This window comes from Scatophagus argus, chromosome 11 (assembly GCF_020382885.2).
Source record: "Scatophagus argus isolate fScaArg1 chromosome 11, fScaArg1.pri, whole genome shotgun sequence".
Classification (NCBI taxonomy): Eukaryota; Metazoa; Chordata; class Actinopteri; family Scatophagidae; genus Scatophagus; species Scatophagus argus.
In genome coordinates, this window is record NC_058503.1 from 17,109,624 (window position 1) to 17,131,544 (window position 21,921).

At 39.8% G+C, this 21,921-nt stretch overlaps 1 protein-coding gene across 1 annotated transcript in view; it reads left to right on the forward strand.

The window, feature by feature from the left end:
- thsd7ba (thrombospondin, type I, domain containing 7Ba) overlaps window positions 1-21,921 on the forward strand; it is a 120,085-nt gene that overhangs the window by 32,147 nt on the left and 66,017 nt on the right. Inside the window, exons 3-7 of the mRNA XM_046404676.1 lie at window positions 3,458-4,325; window positions 6,140-6,388; window positions 7,344-7,513; window positions 11,912-12,070; window positions 17,256-17,456. Coding sequence (XP_046260632.1) covers window positions 3,458-4,325; window positions 6,140-6,388; window positions 7,344-7,513; window positions 11,912-12,070; window positions 17,256-17,456 — 1,647 coding nt within the window. The remainder of the gene's footprint in view (window positions 1-3,457; window positions 4,326-6,139; window positions 6,389-7,343; window positions 7,514-11,911; window positions 12,071-17,255; window positions 17,457-21,921) is intronic.

Consider the following 21,921-nt stretch of genomic DNA (forward strand, 5'->3'; position numbering starts at 1 on the left):
CATTGGGTTCTTGTCCACCTCCTTGACCAAGACTAAGGCCCTTCTACCTCAATCACTCAGTTTAGTTGGGCGGCCAGCTCCAGGAAGAGTCCCGGTGGTGCCAAACTTCTTCCACTTATGGATTATGGAGTCCGCTGTGCTCTTTGGGATCTTTAATGCAGCAGAAATCTTTCTGTACCCTTCCCCAGATCTGTGCCTTGACACAATCCCGTCTCACAGGTCTACAGACAATTCTTTTGACTTAATGGCTTGGTTTATGCTCTAACATGCTCTGTCAACTGTGAGGGCTTATATGGACATGTGTGTGCCTTTCCAAATCATGCCCAATCAACTGAATTTACCACAGGTGGACTCAACTCCCAGTAGAAACTGCTGAAGGATGATCAATGGAAACAGGATGCACCTGAGCTCAATTTTGAGTGTCATGGCAAAGGGTGTGAATGCATGGGTGTACATGTTAGATTTTTTGTTTTTCATTTTTAATACATTTGCAAAAATTCCAAACAAATTTGTTTCACTTTGTCAGGTATTTTGTGTAGAATTTTGAGGGAGAAATTTAATTTAATCCATTCTGGAATGAGGCTGTAACATAACAAAATGTGGAAAAAGCGACGCGTGTGAATACTTTCCGGATGCACTGTATGTCCAATACAGGACATATGTCTAACATATGAGTGAATAAAAAAGGGTGTTGTCAAAGTATTTATCAGTCTGCACCACATGCAACACGTTTCACATTGTGTCAAACAAACACATTCATGTTCTCATCTCTGCAGCTCTTTACCGTTATTTACATGTCCTGCCTAGTTACTTAAATTAAACCAATGAATCATGAATCTCATTTCCAGTGTAAGAAAACCCCTCTTTTTTAATTAAAGTAATTGTCATGTCTTATGATTTGAGCTTTGTCATGATGTGTTCACTTCACAAAAAGATCATATGAACATAATGATGTTAGTTACACCATAAGTGCTCATTAACATTGCAAAGCCAAGACGAATAAACTCAATGATGTGCTTCGATGAGCTATGAAACAATTCAGCACTTTGAAATATTGCCCCCTTAAGCAGAAAGCAACAGCACCAAAGAAGTATTGTCATGCCGATGACTGGCCAGGGAACAACGTGTTAACAACAGATTTCTCCGGCATGAAACAGTTTCAGCGAGTTGTCATTCGAAAGCAATTTGGGAAGCAGTAGGATCTCATTATTACATCAATTTAATTCCAATTAGAAGAAATGAATCAAATTATCCTTTTCATAGCATGTGGCAAAATAACTGGATGAGAAGTGAATGTGACCGACTTGATAACAGCATCATATCAGCAAATTGATATCCTTTTTTCTTCTTGTTTCTGATTATGTCTGCTCCTTTCGAAAATGAGAACAAAAGGTCAGAAACTAAATTAACAGGGCACATATCTGTTTTTTAGATCGGGTTTCTATGATTCACAAATTAATTTATCATTTTATGAAGCTGCGATTTAATTAGACCTTTTAACAACCTTAATCTATGCATTCTAAGATGGTTCACTGTATATTCTAACATAGATCTGAGAGCGTATTGAAATTAGGACTCAACAAAAGAAATGGTCAATGAGGGAAATCTACCTCACGAAAGAGGCAAGAAAAGACACAGTGAGGTAGAGGGTTGCCTGCACATGACAACCGGCTATTTATTGAGTTTCATTGAAGGCTACAAGGACATCAGCCTCTCATCCCGGTAGGTTCATGATGGTGGCTGTTTTCTTGAGTCTGACCATCAGTTTGTGTTGTATCTTTCCCAGCAGTTGGGCTTGTAGCGAATAATGCGTGTAGGTAAGTTTGATAACTATTCACAACAATAACATTTAGTACAAACTAAACTCCACACCTCGCTGTTAGATGATCACTTAAATTCTAACACAGTTTTTATCTCACATAAATAGATAAAACAGCTGAATAACTAAAGTTATTTCCAAAATCTGGCAATTTTTTTGTACACTTGAAGGTGGCTGTGAAAAGTTTGTCACTACCTCCTTTACAGAAAAAGAGGTTGCGGTCAGCTTGAATTCTTCTATTACATTTTAAGCTACAATTTGATGGCCATGCAAGTTTTCACAATGTGGAAAAGGTATCAGCAATTTTGTTCCCCCTCTAACCACAGACTTCTTCTACTTTCCACTATTTTTCAGAGCTGGAAAATTACTGAGTTTTTGTCACACATATTTTGATGTTGCCAGTAGAGACTGCGGAGTGTGGTTCTGTTTCACGCAGTGGGGGGAAAACCACATCATCACTCATATATGACGGTGAATACCTGAAAATGAAGTTGCCACTCTGTCACAACTTGACTCTGTACGAAATTTGTTGGAGTGAAAAACGGGATTGTGACTGGAGATAAACTTAGCTGCTGTGTCAGATGTAGTTGTTTAACATTTAGTGTGGCCCTAAGCTTCAAATGACAATCAGACTGATCATATTGGTCTCATGATTTAAGTACACAGTATGAAATGTGACCAGAGAAGATTGCATACAGATACAGAATACTTAACAGTTTATTCACTAGGAGCATGTATTTTTGAAGCAGTTGTTGTGACAAATGGATTAGACTGTCAAAATGACTGTTGATTCACCTCTTGTGTTTTTGAATATTGCAGACAAGCCTGTCAGGCATTGACTGAGCCAATTACCAGGACCTGTGAAATATGAACTGTAATTAAGCACATCTGACGATTGCCCTATTTGAACCGTTCCTAAAGCCCTCAACATACAAAAGGAAAAGATTTTTGCCCTTCCTTTTAAGACAGGTCCTCATTGTATTCAGCAATTATTCAAATCAGCGCTGGTAATTCACATTAAGAGAACTTAAATCCCCAGTCTGCTGCAAGCAAAGAGTTCACGGCACCAGACCTGTCCTTGTTTGGCTTGGGTTATTTTAAATAAACTCAAACATTTGTTGAGTAAATCAATAAATACATTATATGTGCAGTGCGTTTTCAAAATAACTATTGAAGAGGTAACTTTACTGAGACTCAGTTGAATAATTATCAGAATAAAAAACAAGATAATGCTTTAAAAAATAATTTACAGCATTTTAAATTTCAGCAAAGTGACATTCTTACATTACTGCCTGACCAACCAGGCTTGCACAGCAGCTACATCTTACAAAACTCAAGACAGGGATCAGTATGGGATCAAGAACCCCAGAGAATCTAGTTCCTTGGATCTAGAGAGTAACCTTGTATTTAAAAAAAAAAAAAAAAAGATATCCGCTGGTGGTTTGATTACTTTGTGTTCATTCTTTCCTTTCTTCCTCAGTTCATGAATAAAGCAATCATGGAGGTTAAATGAATGGTCTTGAATTGTGCTTGATTGCAAGCTGCCAGATAGCTGCAATTTAAATAATCTTTTTTTTTCTTTCTTAAAGTTCTAAGTTTTAATGAAATTGCCCTCTCCGTGTCTTTTCTTGCTTCCAGGCCAGTGGGGTCACTGCATTGGGGACGAGTGTGGTTCTGGTGGGATTCAGACAAGGACAATATGGTGTGTGCACACGGAGGGCTGGACATCCCACCATACTCACTGCCAGCACATGGACAAGCCGGAAAGCCAGAGGCACTGCTTTAAAGTCTGCGACTGGCACCAGGACCTCTTTAAGTGGGAGGTGTCAGACTGGGGGGACTGTGTTCTTGTCCCTTTCTTTGCCAACGAGCTCACATTGAAGACAGCTGAGTGCATTACAGCTCAGCATGGCATCCAGAGGCGCAAAGTCCACTGTGTACGCGCTTCAAACCGTACCACAGTCACCTCACGGATATGTGAATTCTTTTCCCAGAAACCACCTGTGGAGCAGGCATGCCTCATCCCTTGTCCCCAGGACTGTATAGTTTCAGACTTCACCTCCTGGTCAAGTTGCACCAAAACCTGTGGTGCTGGCCTGCAGCATCGGACTCGGCATGTGCTGGCCACACCAATGTACGGAGGTGCAAATTGCCCCAACCTGACAGAGACCAGGACTTGCTCCAACCCTGTTGAATGCCCTGCTGGGGAGGGCGAGTACCAGTACAGCCTTAAAGTGGGGGCCTGGAGTGAGTGCCGACTACCCCATCATAAAGATGGTCAGTTAATTGGAAGGACTACAGTGGACTTCAGCACCAGCACCAGTGAGAACAACACAGTCACACTGCACACACAGGTGTCTCATCACCACTCCCATCACCACCACCACCACCACCACCAGCGCCACACTCATGCACACAAATACCCCATGTCCTGGGAACTGGAGGTTGGATACCAGACGAGACAAGTCCGCTGTACACGGAGTGACGGCAAGAACGCTATGCTGAGGTAAGTGCTATAAGGTGCTGCACCTTTCATACATCAGAACAACAACAAAAAAAAAAAGAACGGTGAACCTGAAATGAATACATGATTACACAGTGAAAAATAGGACATTTCTCAACGTCTAAGATGAGTGTAAGATAATAATGGAAACAAGGTGGCTCTGCGAGCAGAGTTGGTTTATATTTGTCTGGGGAACAGACCTGTACAGATAACTGGATTTGTTTAACATTAATCTCTTCTTCCACTGGTGTAGCAGATGAGGTGAGTTGTAAAAAATTGCGATGTAGCTGAATGTGGGTGTCAGGGGAAATAGTCCTAATGGAGTTGATTGTTTTTATGGTTGCGCCACACTCATATTGTTTCATAACATGACAGGGACGTGATCAATGGTCATCCCCCTCACGATCCCAGTGGGTCATTTGCCTCATGCGGAGGTGTATTCACTGAAACAAAACGTTTTTATCGATGGTGGTTATTTATTCAATTATAACTAGATTATATGAGAGCCGGTGTTCCTCCTGCATATTAGCATGGTGGTGGCACCATTGTGGTAAATGTCAAGAGCTGCTCCCCTCCCATCCCTGCTGTTTCAGCTAACCCTGCTATTTGGATTTGATAAGAATGGATTTTTCTGTACATGCTCTCACACAAAGCAAGCAGTTACACACATACACACACACCTCCGAATAATCCACATCTCATCTTGTGCTTTCATTTCCAGGAGAGAGAAAATCACTGCATGTATATACTGCATGTATATCATATTGACTAAATGCCACTATGCCATCTATTTGCCTCACTGTTTAAATCAGTTTTTGAGTGCCGTTCACGAAAGCTATGTTAAATACTTATCAATGACATGCATTTTTATTGTTTGACATTGCTTCTAAAGGACCAGTGTACCACTACCGTGTTTCTACAGCTGCACATAATGAACAAACCAAATGGCGCTCCATAGAGGGCCTTCCCTGAATAAAGTCCAAACAGTGGCAGTTTTAGCGATTTTAACTTTGATGTGCTGTGTTAAGAGTCATGCCAGCTTTGACGTGATGAATTGTGTTTGTCCCATGTAATTTAGATAAAGGGGCTTAAAAATCTTGTTATGCGTTTGATACTTTGATGTTATTATCCTTGACAAGGCACGCAAAGTTCACTGGCTTTACGGCTTCAGTGTGAAGGGACCGTTTACAGTACAGTGTCTGATTAGCATGGTATTTACTAAGAAGCTTTTGAATATGGATTTCCCACCTGAGTTCTGCCTCATTCTGCACTTCTAATTACTGCCTGATTACAAAGTAAAATTCTAAAATGAGCATTGTACTCACATCTTAATAACCTAATTAAATTGTCCAAATTAAACAATGGGAGCTATAATTACATGACTAATGCACTTGTTCCATATTTTTACATGGCCTATCAGCTTTTTTGTACCATTTCTGTAAAGACTGGACTTGGTGTCTGAGACCTGTTTTATTATAATGTATAATAGCTTTGATTATTGTCGTGTAGAAGAGCTTAAGCTGAGGAGACTGGACTTCAGTTTGATTATTGTCAACCAGAGGGCTGGTTATTTGCTTGTCCTCACCGCATCAAGATATCCATAAGTAGTTTCTCCTAGGAGTTGGTATTTCTCACAATTTCCACAAGTCCCACTGTTCTGGTCATTCTCTTCTTTCCATGTACTTGTAGCAACTCTCTTCTCAATCTTTGATGAAGTTAAGATTTTATCTTAGGAAACTGGGTTAGATAAGTGTCTTTGATGTGTCACAATTGTACTGTTTTCTTCTTTAACTTTTTATTTTCTTCTCAATCTGCAGTCTCTGCACCAAGGACAATGCCCCTCTGACATTCCAGGCGTGTGTGATGCCCAAAGACTGTCAGACATCTGATTGGTCATCGTGGAGTCCCTGCTCTAAGACATGCAGGTCTACTGACCTGTCTCCTGGTTACCGCCTCCGGTCACGGATCATGACGCAGATCCCGGTCGGAGGGGGCAAACGATGTCCTGCCCTTGAGGAAAAAGAAGCTTGCAACATCATAGGGGATTTACTTCCAAACTGCCCCAGGTAGTTCTTAGCAGTGATCGTGACAATTTCATTTTGAGTTCACAACACTCAGAAACAATAGCTTTGTGAACATGTAATCTCCTGATATAGATGTTTACACATAAAATGTCAAAATCTAAAGCCAAATAATGATTTTAATTTTGCTTTTCTGAGCTTTCTCACCTGAAGGATTATGAGAGAAGGCCTCGAGGCAAATATTCATGATTTGAGTACTGAATTACTTTGTGCCTTTTTGTTGGCAGTACCCCAATTATCCTGTGACACCTACAGTAACCTCATGTGCTGTTGCGAGTCTCAATGGACATGACATGGATGACAAACAGTGCTTAACACAACCTCATTGTTTCAGGAGCATTTGAGTTAAGATAAAAGTTTTTTGTCTAATATTACATGCAATAAACAAAGAAATCAATAGAGAATAATTTTCCCTGCTGGTAGAATTTGTTTTATTTGCTAAATCTACATGGAGTGCCTGAGAGCAGAGGATTTACATGATTAGGAAAAACTCATTACGGAAATTAAGCATTTGATAGATTACCAGAGGCTGTTGTTCTGGTAAACCCTTTCAATAATATTGTTGTATGCACCACTGCATTTTTCATAGTTGAAACCAAACATTTGTTTTGAACTTCTGAAATCAAAATAATCATGCCTCCCTCCTCTTAACATGCAGTGAGAAAGGCTCTTGCCAGATCCTGCTCTTGCTAATTTGTCTTTTGCTTTGTGTGGCTTTCGTGAAATAACATTGCTGGGTGTTTACTGAAACTTTCCCTTTTTTATTTATCAGCTGTTTCTGATTGGATTCCAGCTTTATTTCTGAAAATACACAAACATGATACCGTAAATCTTCTACGACAAATCAAACAGTGACTCCAGCAGTGACTCAGTTTAATTGCTGTTTGCTTCTTCGCATTGCAAATATGTTTGCGTGTCGATGTGCACTCTGCTCTGTCAGGTATGTGTGGAGGACAACTGACTGGGAAGAATGTCGCATCCTCCCTTTACTGAGCCAGCAGGACCGGCGGACGGCTAACATCAGTATTCTGTGCGGGCGGGGGATCCAGACCAGGAAGACCTACTGTGTTCAAGTCTCTGATGACTTGGCACCACATCACAGGAAAGAGGGTGAGAAAACCCGCCTTCATCAGTTGACCCAGGGCTCGCTGGAAGCAAATGGATACTCAAGAGATACAACATAAATGAATTTCGTGTAAACTCGATGGTGTTTTTTGACAAAAGCTGTGAACATAAATTATTCAAGTATGAGCAGCAGAGAATTCTGTTGGTTGCAGCGAAAAACAATCATCAGCATGCTGTGCTGCTGTAGCTAAAGCATATTCAAAAACCAAATGGACAATAAGGATAACAGTTTTATTCATACTGTGTTTTCCTGAGCTACAAAATACTGTAGCTTTGAGCAGCGGAGACCCACTATTCTACATGTGAAACAGTTCATTTTACTTTTTTGCATTTGAAAGACTTGTCGCAGAATCAGGAGTACAATTTTATTTTTGCTCTTATTTCATGTTGAGGGTCAGCAAAGAGAAGCATGAAAACGGATTTACGGCATTTTTTAATAAATGTAGCTCACACCATACAGCAAATCTGCAAAACCTGCACTGGATTAAAAACTTAAAAGCACCAGGTATGTATTTCGTTCTGCAGATGTTCCACACTTTTTGGCATAGTTTAATATTTTGGGAAATGTATTTGCTTTTCTCCCTAAAGGTAGATAAAAAGACTGATGCATTAACTTAGCTCAAAGAAACAACCAACCTAGTCTGTCCAATATTATTGATCTACCAGCACCGCTAAAGCTAATATATACATATTATATATCTGTTTAAGCCGTCTTAAACCTAAATGTAAAAGCGACATGAAGTCTTGATGTCATGTTAGCAGCATTGTGAGACAGTAATATTCATATCAGGAACTAACTGAGCAAGACACTGAAGACCAAATTGCATCAGATGACCAGAGCAGCTTTGCCGCCATCGATGTATGATAAGAGGCACTGTGAATGGCTGCTTCCTGCTCAGGTTAAAAAGTCCTATAATAAGAAGCTTACCAGTGACTATGAAAAATGGAAGGCTCCCACTGTGCTTAGAATAAATCCAAAATTATTAAATGGTGAAGGATGATAACAAATTACAAATATTTTACCTTTAGTATCAAATCCTTTTTTTTTTTTTTTGTAGATTACAGGTAAATCTCCAGGTGGCTTCTTTGTGGCCCTTGTTGGAGTTCACTGTAGAAGGTATTTGTTAAAAACAATGGATGTGGTTAATTATTATTATTTGTCATTGCTGCCATTATTATTGTCTACCCCTTGCTGTCCCTGTTTTTGTACTCCAAGATTTGATTTGCACAGTTGAAACATGGTGGAGTGCAAGATACAGTAGCTGGTAATTCCTAAACTCAGCCAGTCACATATGAATAATCCAAAGACAAGCATTATTAAAGCCAAAGTTTAAGTGTCTAATTTCTTTAGTGTTTTTAGTCTTACATCCTTCTCCCATTAAAGTTAGGGCAGGAACTCTTACCGACTAAATCACTTTAATGTCGGAGCAGACACAGTAAGTTGAACATCTAGGATTGCTTTATATTTTACAAGCATTAGTGGAATTGTGCCTGGCTTGGACTGTAGGAGAAAATGGACATTTTCACATAGCAAGTAAAATAGCTTCATGAGGTGAATTGCTGATGCAGACTTGCAGGGCAGTGTATTCTCACATTGGATCAAATATGACACATCGCTCCCAATGTGAATTATGCTTATTTTATTGTGCATTATGTTTATGTGTGTCATGCAGGTTTAACAAGGCGTAATTGAATGTAGAGAGGCGACATAAGATAATGGAGTCAGACAATGTAGAGAATTCAAGAATTCAATAAAGAAAAAAAACCCCTGCATACCAAAAATAATGCTTGTATATTACTTGTTTTCATAATTACATCTTAAAAGCAGTGCTGACAGCCAGACTGAGCTTGACGTGGAGATGGTAATTGTTCATCCAGACTGGTTCTTCATATTCTTTTACAATGAATCCCTTAAGAGGAACGATGAAAAATCAGTTGCTGAGGGACAAGTGGATGAAAGTTCAGTTTTTGAGCAGGGTACTGAACCTCAAGTATCGAAACTGGAGATTTGAATGTCCGGTCAGACTCTTAATCTTGTATTTGATTTGATTTTTTTTTATTAATTCATTTATTTTATATAAAGCTCCTTGATAACTGGCTTTTTTCTAAAATTAAAGAAAGGATTAAAGAAGGGGCTTATAAGAGGGGATATCTCTCATTATATAATATATTATATATATTATAATATCTCATTATTATTTGATGCCTAAACTTGCCCAGTCATGCTCAGCCATACCCACAGCTCATAGTGTATAAACATACATGTATATACACACATGCCTGTTGTGTTCCTTCTGCTTTAGTTCTTGCACTTAAAGCCAGAATAGCATAAATGAAAAGCAGTACCTAACACGTTTCTGTAATAACAGTGTAATACAGAAGATTAGAGTTTGAATCCTGCCAATAGTGAAATGTAAGATTTATACATACGAATGCTTTTTCACAATAACCCAGCTTATTGGACATGGCAAATCAACTCATCTGGTTCTCATGCCTTTATTATATTTGCTTCCTGCTGTTTTGCACTTGCCATATAGGCATTTGAATTTGGACTTGATTCAAAGAATATTAAAGATAAATAAATAAATAAATAAACCTGATAAAGTTACAATATGGAACTTTGACCTAACCCTCCTCACATTTTCCATTATTGCAAATTGTGCTTCCCAGGTTTTTTGTCGTTCTGCAGTGCTGCCTGTCCTCATTCTGCACGTCACTCTGTTATTTTATTCCAAACAAACTCCTCTTTCTCCTGCTAGAATCAGAAAACTGTCCTCTTAAGTGGAAGATTTTTTTTAAAACTCAAGATTAAAAGAGACAACCTAAAATCTGTTGTAACAGCACAGGTGAAGCAGGTTTTATGTAAAGACAAAGATAATTACTTTTGGTAAATACACTGATGTGAATAGACATCAGAAAGCATGCAAAATTTTAATAGTGCCAGATTCACCAAGGAAACCAGTATTACTGTGTGTTTATTAATTCCAAAAGGCTTTGCTCGAAAGTATTATTCTTTTGCCAAATTTGAATTGAACAAAATTAAAGTTTTAGGCTCATAAAATCAATCAGCACAAAACTAGGACCACATGCATACCAAGTACTTCATTTATCTTTTTAATTAAGCACAGTGGGTAGTGTTTAATAGCTTTTAACAATAAAATCTTCTTTTGCAATCATACTCTTTCTTGCCTAATAAACACAACCATTTATTTAATAATAACATAGTTTTGCCTCATCCATATTTTCTCATATTGCCTACTTGATCAGTCCTGGATGGCTTCATTTCATAGCTGTGGTGTAATGGCAGCTGCTGGGGGATTTGGACAGTGAATATGTTGAATACAGAATACAAATGAGGGCAGTTCTTTGAACCAATGAATGTGAGGGACAAAGATCAATACATCAACTGTAATGTTTACTTTGACGTGACCCGCAAAGCTCTAGCTAATTTAAACAGGTTTGGCTGTATGCCTGCAACACTGAGATCTACTTGTAAAGTGGAGATCTCCCGCTGGATACCTACTGTGGTAGCACAATTTACAAAAAAACGAGAAACCACAATTTCCAGAGCGAAGCAAAAAGATCTGTACTATGTCCTTTATGAATGTGTTTAAGCAGGCATCTCGTTTTTACAAAGGAGATCAAACACCATGTAAATTACTTTTAGTAAGAAGACAAAATGTACAATGGACACTTAGTGAATTCCTCTTTGGGCTCTCATTTAAATGGAAATTTGCCACTCAGTGGTTTGCGGAGGTGCATCAAAATGGAATATTAGATTGAATAAAACCCTGCGTTGTGGACAGGCAAAAACTACCCGCTCATTCTGTGTGAGAGACTAATGCTGAAGCCCATTACAGGTGGCTGAGCTTTCTGTGATGTATAAATGATACCAGCCATGCTTAGCAGTAAATTGGTTATACCGTGTCTTGCCTTAATATGTCCCTGTTCAGCTCCTGTTTACTCCCTTAGCTGGCTGCTGCCCTCTATTTAATATTCTCCTGAGCGAGGCAAGAGATATAAGGGGCAATTTTCTTTTGGTTCTTTCTGTTTTCTTCTTTATTTTTTACCCCACTATAAGCTTTGCTAAAACAACCCTGCCTCTCAGTGTACCCTTTACCTGTAGGTACACTACTATCTTCCCAGTCGGAACAAAATTAAATCTGTACTATTCATTCAACAACAGCGTCTTCATCTTCTTCACTCTCTTTGCAACATGAAGCACATATTTCTCTCTGCATTACAAATTCAAACATGTTGACAGCAACTGCACCAACGCAAACACACACACACACACACACACACTCCACCATTGTCTGTGTATGAGTCTGAGCTTGACTTAAACCCAGTATATCCTCATCTGTGTTCCTTTTGTTTGTTCAGTGTCCAGGCCTGTCAATTCCAGGCTGTGTGCTGGTGAAGAGCCCCCATCGGCCGTCCAGCCCTGCTCCATCCCTTGCCAGCACCGCTGCCTGCTTTCTCAGTGGTCACCCTGGGGTGCCTGTTTACACGACAACTGCAAAGAACCACAGGGGAAAAAAGGTATGATGGAGTAAATTGGATGTGAGACTCAATAAGCTTTGAATGGGCTCCCAAAATGTCATCAAATGAGCAGAATAAATACAAGATCACTCTCCCATGAACAGAAAAAATTCACAGCTTGGTAAAAGGTTTTGTTGAATGGCAAGATTTACATTCAACTGCAAACACCCATGTTCTCTTCCAAATTTCATGTATCACCCAACAGCAGAAAAAAAAGGTGAAACCTTTAGTTGTGGTGGAAGTATGTTAATATCCAGTATCTGGTAAGAATGCTAGAATCTGAACCCCAAGAAGCAGACACTCTAGGCAGAGAACAGGGTTAACAAAAAGTAACTTCAGTTTACTGAATTCCTCAGAATAATAACAAAGTTTCCCAAATAACAGTGGTGCGGGACGACAGGTGAGTGCACATAGTCTCGACAGGTACAACAGCAAACAAAACTGGAATCCACAGGGGTACGCAAAACAGGAGGCAATCAGAGCTGGACTGGGCAACCTTGCTGGCAGCAGCGAGTGAATCTGAACCGAAGAAAGAAAACAATATGGATTAGCATCACAAGCCGTAATGAAACAGAGTCCAAATAATCATCAAGGTGCAAAGCCGATCACAATACCACTGAAGTAGCAGGATAATTTGGAATGGAGAAGCCGGTCTTAATATAGGCATTGGAAAAGGTGATTTGATAGCTGACTGTCAACAGGTGCGCAGGGACCTGCCAGTGAGGGAGACAGGAACGCCCAGTCAGCCTCCGGTTGGACCACTGGGAAAACACAACACACACCCACAAAACACAAAAGGGGGAAAAGGAAGGGAAGGGAGGTGGAGCAGTGGAAAAAACACAGAATCCCAACAGTATCAGGAGAAGCTTAGCTCATATCTTTCTGTGTAAACTGAGTCATGATAACTGTGTGTTACTGTGTTAATATAAAAAAGCGCTCCTGGCACTAGCTACTGAAAGCTACACTTTATCAACAAAAGTACTGGGACACCCGACCATTACACCGACAGGGAGTTTAATGAAATCCCAATCTAAATACATAGACAGCTTTGCAGCTGTATCTGCTGATTCTTCCACGTGTCTTGAAAAGCAGAATATTGTTCTGACAAGCTGTTATGATAGAAAATTGAAACTGATAATTGCACAGATAGAGCAGCGGTGAAATAACAAGCCCTCAGTCAAAAAACAATTATCCGTTGAGTTTTTTTTTAACAGATAGCCTTGTTGCACATTTACAATCAGCTGTTCACGGCACTTGTTGCTGAGTAGAGTGCCTTCAATATGGTCAACAAGGGGCTTTATATTAACCTTGTATGTTTTCAATTTATTATTGCACTATGTTCTGAATGCCTAAACAATACACAGTGTCATGCAACACTAAAACAATAGCTAGAGCTGTTGTGGCTGGCGGAGGCTTAGAGAGAGAATGGCAGTGCAAGAGTGATATTGTCAGAGCAGACGAGAGAGGCCGTGTGCGTTTGAATCATAAATTGTTTGTTGATAAGCGGCAGGCTGAGAGGAAACGAGCTCTGGAGAGTGGCAGCACACTTAGAACCCACAGCAGACGAAAGACAGAAAGAGAGCACACCTGTAGTTCAGCTCTTAGTCCCCGAGAGGGTGAAAGCAGCATCAGCAGACAAGATGCTTCCCGTCAGTGTGTGTATGCCTATGTGTAGTCTATGTGTGTGTGTGTGTGTGTGTGTGTGTGTGTGTAGGTGTGCTCAAGTATTCAGCGAGCTTGTGCTGTCTGAATGTTCTTGTCTTTTTTCACAGGTGAATGCGTGTCATATCTGACTGCTTCGGAGAAGCTACGCATATGTGTGTGTGTGTGTGTGTGTGTGTGTTTCAGTCAGTGTGCAGCACTGACAGAGCTGTAGTGTGTTAGTGCTGCACTAAAAGGGCGGCATGACCTCGCCCCTGCCGTGAGTAAATGTCCATGAAAGCCCCCCGGGGAGCGACTGAAGTGTGGATTGTTCAGGTCAATGCCCACACTCTCCAATGCTGGATCTCTATGGGATGAGCCAGCTCTTCTCACAGACAGCATCATTAATATACTTCAAGGGGTGGAAAACACAGCACATGCTGTTTTGCACAGGGTCCTCTCATGGCATACTGTCTTTTGATGGCATTCATAAAGATTCACAGCCCACAGCAAACAGAGTATGAAACCAACAGAAAATCACTTGCAAGGAGCTCTATTGCCTGTGAAGCTATGAACAGTTATTGAGCAGCAGGCATTGTTATGTTCCAAGCCGTTCGCCCGTGGTCCTTGAGCTGCAGAGAATTTCTTGCTCCTGCTGAATGTGTACTTAGCCTTTATGTTTCACAACATCAGAATAAACTGTGATCGGTCTGGAAACGAGAGGCCCATGGGATCCCAATATTCAGGTAGAAGAGCCAACCAGCCACAATGCTTATACCTCTGTAGCTTTGCTCTCTGGAAAATTACAAATTTAAATTGCCTCGCAGCAGCTTCATGTGCTTTTCACGTTTTGTTTTTTTTTCATGTTATCTTGGCCTATGACATTTTGCAGCTGTGGCAAAATGAATTGAGCAAGGGAGGTTATATGATAGAATTGTGTTAATACCTTTACTGGAAGTCACAGGGCTGAAAGAAGGGGGGGATTTCCGAATAACAGTGTTCTGAAAATCACTGGGTGGCCTCTGTTTCCCTGAAATAAACCTGGTATGACCAAGAAACCTTTCCATTATTAATATCCATGGGGGCATGCCCACACCAAATTGTTTTTTGTGGTTTGGATGCAAGAAGCAATAAGTGCTCTGGGCAATGCTGTGATCGATCCATAGTCTCTTTTCTCTTGGAGAGCACACCCGGGCAAACTCCTGAACTGGTTCCTGGCACCAGGAGATGGTCAGGGGATGTAATTTGTAGAGTGGGGATCCTGAGGTTAGGCAGGTTCACCTGTGGAGGGAAAGAATGTGGGACCTCTCTGCAAAGTGTCAGAGATGTGGTAAAATGAGTATGGCTCCAAAAGAAAAGCTGCTGCTGCTCAAGCATCATGGACATTTACTGGAGCTGGAGTGCTGGAGCCTAAAAAAAAAGCATTGTGATCCTACCATTTTTCATCCGCAAGAACATTTTTCTGTGTCGTCAGGGAACTGGAAGGGCTCATTGGTCGATAGAGACTGTAGAATAGAAGGTGAGGTGTCCGCTCAGTAAGTAACCTTTTCATAGAGAAATAAAGATTTTATCAAAAATCCTGCTTGGAGAGAATCAGTGTTGTAGAGATCAGCGATTAGGTAACTGGCTTAATGATAATGATTATGTCAAAATATTGTTCATGTCAGTGGATAATTTACTAATCACATATTTAAATCATATTAGAGCCATTAATGTGACGTCTTCTAAGGACTAACTGCCATTAACAATTTCTGGTTAGAACAGAGCTTATTATCCGACAATGTGTCAGTTGAGTATGGACACACATAATCAAATTTAAAACTACCAAACAACTGCATTACTAGCAGTTAGGATGTGTTAATGTAAACCAGCAGAAATCACGTCTGCGAGTGCAGTGACGTGGTAATCCAGTGATAAGATAGCACTCCATGGGAAATTCATCTTAAGATCATCTTAACATTCATTTTCTCTTTTTCCATATTTACTCAGTATAGAGTCTATACTGAGATTTTGCACAGATAAAAGTGGAAGACAACTGGCACAGCTTAAAGTATATAAATAAGCATTTTAATGCTTGGATGCATATAAGGTGTCTTTACAGGAGCTCTGTTCAGCACCACAGACCAAAGCCCAGCAGTGCAGAATCTTATTTTTCACACATTTTCACCTGCTGCCTCTCTGCTTGAATGTGTACTTCTCCTGACTATTAATGGCTCACAGATGGTCCACTATTTAATAAGATTTTATCAGCCTGTTAAATACTTAATGAAAAAGTCTGATAGATTTTTATCAACAATAATCTCAATCAGATTTTAAGAACAACCCAAAGTCTCCCAAACTGATTTGTCATAATTCCAGAGGGTCATTTTATTTCGCTGATGTTTTTGTTGCACCACCATCATCAAGCAACCTTTCATCTTCGGCATATTCCCTCACGTATGACTGGGTTGTTCTAAAAAAGGTCATTTAAAAATATTCCACCATCAGGAAAGGCCTTCGTTCAATGCACAAACACCACAGCGATAGATCTCATAGATTAGCAGGACAACCAGGCTAACAGCTAAGGGTCTTAGGAAAGTTGTTGCCACAAAGATGGAAGCACCCAAATGGCTAAAATGCCTTTTTGTCCTGTAGCATTAAGAAGACCCTTCATTGGACCTCAGGGGCCCAACCCAAACCCTGAAAAACATCACAACATCATTAATAGTAACTGTAATAGCTGCAGCGGCAAAAAAACGGTGAGACTCAGTAATTGGAGAGGTGTCATTGTGAAAGTCTAACTGTAACTGTAACTCTAACTGTAACTCTAACTGGAAATGGGATGGGAGTGAGAAGTTGACAGCTACCAGGTAGGAGAAATATGTCCACTATTTAGTAAAAACAAAAAATAATTCCAAAAGTTTCTTTTGGGGTATATTGAAACAATAACAACGTTTTCATGCAGATTTAACAAAATGAATACAATTTCATACTTAATACTTAGAATGGAAATGCATTTTGAGTGTCACTCAGCACCAAGATAATGTGGATAGCTCCTTGAGTTTAATAAATAAATAAATGCAGCACTTGTCTTTCCATTAAAAGGTGTTAATTGAGCTTAGAGCATGTGTTATTATGAATGTTATTATGCTGAATGAGATTGCTACAAATGTCTATTTTTTTCAAACATGAACAATTTTTTGTAAGGAAGTCATGGTGGCCTGGCATTAGCAAAGAAAGGTAAAATAGACCCAGACTCCCACGCCCTTTCTTGTTTCAAACTCCTGTTTTCATTATTCATCTTTAAAGGTTATTAGTGAGACATGAATGTTTTTGTTGGGAGGCGTTGCTGCTGAGAAAACTTGACAAGAGACCTAAATAATTGACCACAGAGAAAATGCCCAGCAATTTACACATCTTAATGCTTTGTTCTATTTGAGAGCTTCTCTATACTTTGTGTGAGTCAACATGCTCAGTACTGCTGTCTGAACAGGGATGTTAACATGCTTCTCTGACAACACTTAGCAATTCTCTCTCTCCCTCTCCCCATCCTTTTCTCGATCAGGTTTCAGACAGAGGAGGAGAGAGGTATTATGGGAGTCCAGCAGTCCTCTGGGAACCTGCCCACATCTGGTGGAGTCCATCCCCTGTGAGGATCCTGCCTGCTACCTGTGGCAGGTCATACCAGAAGACAGATGTATTCCCACAAAAAGCTCCTGTGGTCCTGGAACTGCAGTCCAGAATGTGAGCTGTGTCAGTGCTGAAGGTAATGTCGTCGATTTGCATCATAAAAGAACAACATGCATACAGACAGTCCTTCAGTTCAATTTCACATTGCATTCCAAATACATAAAAAGCTTTGCAGCTATAACATCTTCCACTCTTCTGGGAAGGGTTTCCACAAGATTTTGGAGTGTTTCTGCTGGAATTTTTGCCCATTTATGTAGTAGAGCATTTGTGAGGCCAGGCACTGATGTTGGACCAAAAGGCCTGGCTCACAATCTCGGTTCCAGTTCATCCCAAAGGTGTTGTATGGGGTTGAGGTCAGGACTCTGTGTGGGCCAGTCAAGCTCTTCCACACCAAACTCATCCAACCATGTCTTTATGGAGCTTTGTTTTGTGCGCTGGGACACAGTCCTGCTGGAATAGAAAAGGGCCATCCCTGCTGCCACAGAGTTGGAAGCATAGCATTGTCCAAAATGATTTGGTTTGCTGAAGCATTAAGATTTCCTTCACTGTAAGTAAGGGGTCTAGCCCAACCCCTGAAAAACAGCCCCATACAGAGGGGTGTCTGCATACTTTTGTCTGCATAGTGCATGTTTATTTTCCATTGCTGAGTAATACTATGGTTTCATGACTTTTAAAATGAGCTAAACATAGACAATTCAGCCTCATTATAAGTAGATATATAAGGAGCTGTGAAATTCACCAAGGCGTTAATACACCTGCCAGCGCTGTGGTCTCGACACATAATGTTATCAATAGCATTGTGACACATGAACTATCAGGTATAATGTGAGCCATTGTGCTCAGCCATCATGCTGGGCCATCAGAACATCACTGTTAACGAAGCATGCATTTTTCATGATGGTCCATCACCGAGTTTATGGGCACAGAAAACATTGGCCTGATTAAAAGTCAGAATCACTGCTTCCTACCCAGCATTAATTGCTCATTTCCATAGATTATAAACCTAATTGCACCCTTTTTTGCCTCTGTTTTATTATTCTGTCACAATGAATCATGTGTATGTTTATCAGGAAGGCAATGGAGGGTCCAAATGTGTTAGCCAACAAGATAGTCTAATGAGTTTTGACAGGACAACTAAGAATGGGAGCTTTGGCAGGTTTGAGGGAAAACGCTTATGAAATTATCTGTTGTGGATTTATTGTAAGTAAATGTTGACAAGTTGTTTACTGTTTCCTCCTTAATTGGCCTATCAGACTTATTGTTCTAGCATGCTCACAACAGTGTAAAGGCCAAGTTGTTGGCATATAATCCTGTAAAGACCTTTCTTTCACACAATGGCTGGTATAATGATAAAACAGGCAAGGACTTCTTGTGTCACTAAGCTTGATAACATCACACAGGGTGACAGCTAATAAAGTTTCTATGAAAAGCAGATGGAGGATGGATGGATGTGACAAGAGAAATATTTCTGCAATTACTGAAACAAATGTTTTTTTTGCAACCATCTACTACATATATTGCTCATCATATCTACACGATGCAAATGCAAAATTATTTTTAAAACGGCCAAATGCATTTTCATATTATTTGATAAACACATGTAGCTGTAAACATGAAAAATGTTCTACTTTTTCTTTTAGATTTTTGCAATGAACAGTTCTGCTAAAATATGAACTTAATGAGAAAAGATCTGACAGCAATCCTCATGTCAAGGATTTTTACACAAACAGTGTCAGTTCATTTTATTCAAATAAAATGCACCATCTACATGTTCATTATTAATAAAAAACACAACCACACCAAGGACTGTTCTGAAACTGAATGTTGTCCTTTTTCTTTAATTAAATGAATGGTGGACAGATGGAAAAGTAGATAATGACTGAGCGACTCCACCTTTGATTGTGATCAAGTTTTTCTCCAGAAAGAATATGTTTTTAGTTACTTTTCTGTTATGCTTGACATACACATAGACACTTTAGGATGCAGCCACTAATTGCCGCTCTGTCTGCACATTCACGCTCATCACATCCATCCTCTCGTTCTCAAGCTGCTACACAAGTAGTGTGTCTTTGTCTGTGTTTAGTGTTTAATCCAGACCAGTCTGAAAGACCCAATGTGCTGGACTCAGTAATTTCCATGCATGTTTCAGAACTTAATACACTATCTTAAAATACATTTCAGAAAAAAAAATTAAATAGTGACTGTTATAGACCGCCAGTCATCCCAGATGTTTCTTACTGCAGCTTCAATCAGAGCAAGGTAAATCCAGCCCTGGAGGGGGATCGTTAATGATGTTATCTGCAACATCTTTGGGTTCCTGCGGTGCGGTTCCTGTGAAGAGTGTCCAATAATATTTTACAGTATTTTACTGTTCTGTGGAGAGATCCATGGGAGTCTGGAGCTGCTGAAGCAGGAATGTTTAGACTGACTGTGGAGAGTATAATACCTGCATACATAGCTACCGTTGGCTTACTTTCAATCATTTTCTCTTTTTTTCCAAAATCACATTAAAGTATCTGACAGGGTGAGACAAGCAGTGAGGAGGCAGAGAAATGAGAGGTTCTGCAATGATGAAAGGATTGTTTACAATAATATGATACGTTGTCATAAATAGTAAGCATCTGTGATATTTGTGGATGTAGCAGCTTGTCTTTTTATCATACAAATAAATTAGCCGACCTGTCTGTCTTTGTCAGAAAAGCTTATTGGATGAGCTCTGTGGGTTCATCAAGGATTGTGAGATGGAGATGGAGCTCAGGGCTGTTAATGGATGAGAAGTGAAGGGTTTCTGGCAGAAGGAAAAAAAAACAGGCAGTCTGCAACCCTACTCATCCTGGCTTACCCTGTCTCGCTGTTTGAAGAAAGACATTTTTAATTGGAAGGAGTCCACTAAGTGAGTCAGAGCCTGTTGCCCTGGTCTAGTTTCACACTGTCCCCATTTTAAGCAGACTTCCCCTCTCATTCACTTAAAGCCTTCTTTTACCCTTGACTTGTAAGTGCACTTGCACAGCATGTGCATTTTCATATTACACTTATTAAAGTGTAATATGTTTTATGTAATGTAATAAAGTCTGGTTTGTTTTAATGCCATTTCACATTTGTTTCGTTGAGTTGATTTTTTTTTAAATTGCTACACAAAGAAGAGTCAGTTTGTTATATGATGTGATAATATCAGGTTCACATCAGCCACAGAATGTCAAGTGTTGAGGGTGATTATTAGTGACAATGTTGGTGTTTAAAGATTTGCTTAGATATTTTTTCTGTGTTGAAATCCTGAAACAGCACTCATTGTCAATTATTATTTAGAGTACATACAAGTACCCAACTCTGAGTGATTGTTGGTGGCCAATTCTTCCTTTGCTGACAAGCTTGTTTCTTCATCCTTTAGAAGCAGGCCTCTGAATAAAAACACAATGCAATGATTTGTAATGGTGAAAATTGCCATTTGTTTCCAAAACAATGGAGAAAAAAAAACTCCTACAACTACAATCACTCCTAAATACCCATGGGCTCCTTGATCCTCTGATTTGTTTGAATTCCCTCACAGCACTGAAACAGCTCTGTTAAAGGTGAATAATGACCTGTTGCTCTCTGTGAACTGGAGTAAAATGTCTTCTTGGTTCTACTAGACCTGAGTGCTACTTTTAAGGCTGTGGACCGCTATATCCTATTGATGTGTCTTGAAAAGGCTGTTGGTACCAAGAGTACAGGGCTAAACTGGTTGAAACCCAATCTTAATCACAAGACTTTCTCAGTAGCTCTTCCTCTGCTCTTGTCACCTATGGTGTCCCTCAGGGATCTACCCTGGGGCTGCTTCTATTTTGCTTTTTGCGTGTACGCCCTCCCTCTTGGAAACATTATTAGGAAGCATAACATCTCCCATCATGTCTACACTAAAATCTAGGGATTCCCTACAACCTCCACCTGATGATAGTGAAGAAATGAAAAGCTAAATGACAAACAAGTTTCTTAACTGTAACAGGAACAAAATTGAAGTAATTGTTTTTGGTCCCTCTATGTCCAGACGCCATCTCAACAGTATCTCACCCCCATGTACCTGACTCCATGTAGTAGTATCCTTCCAACAATCATGTAGGCTTTTAATATGCCATTTTGAATGTCAAAAGGAACTGGACAAATTACTGAATTTTGTTTTATTATGTTTTATACAACTTTTTGGGGATCAGGATTGAAAATTGGTCAGTTCATTGTCAACCTGTTGAGTGACTTGGAGCAGAGATTTGCAAATTTTCCCAGTGAGCAGGCATGAAAATATTACTAAAAAATGTAATTGTTGTTAACATATATTTACACTCAAGTGTAGTAGGGGAAGTAGGTTTGAACTGGCAGGTGCAATTTAAGATTGTGAGCTTGAGTTAAGTGACAGGCACCCAAGAGATATGATATGCTTTACTATGTTATTCCCTGATTGAGTAAGCATTTGGTTTCCAATTTCTCAGCAAAAAATGTCCTCATTTTCAAGGCTGGGAAAAGTCTATGCCTCTAGACAGTATGAGACAGCACTTTCTCTGCAAAGTTTA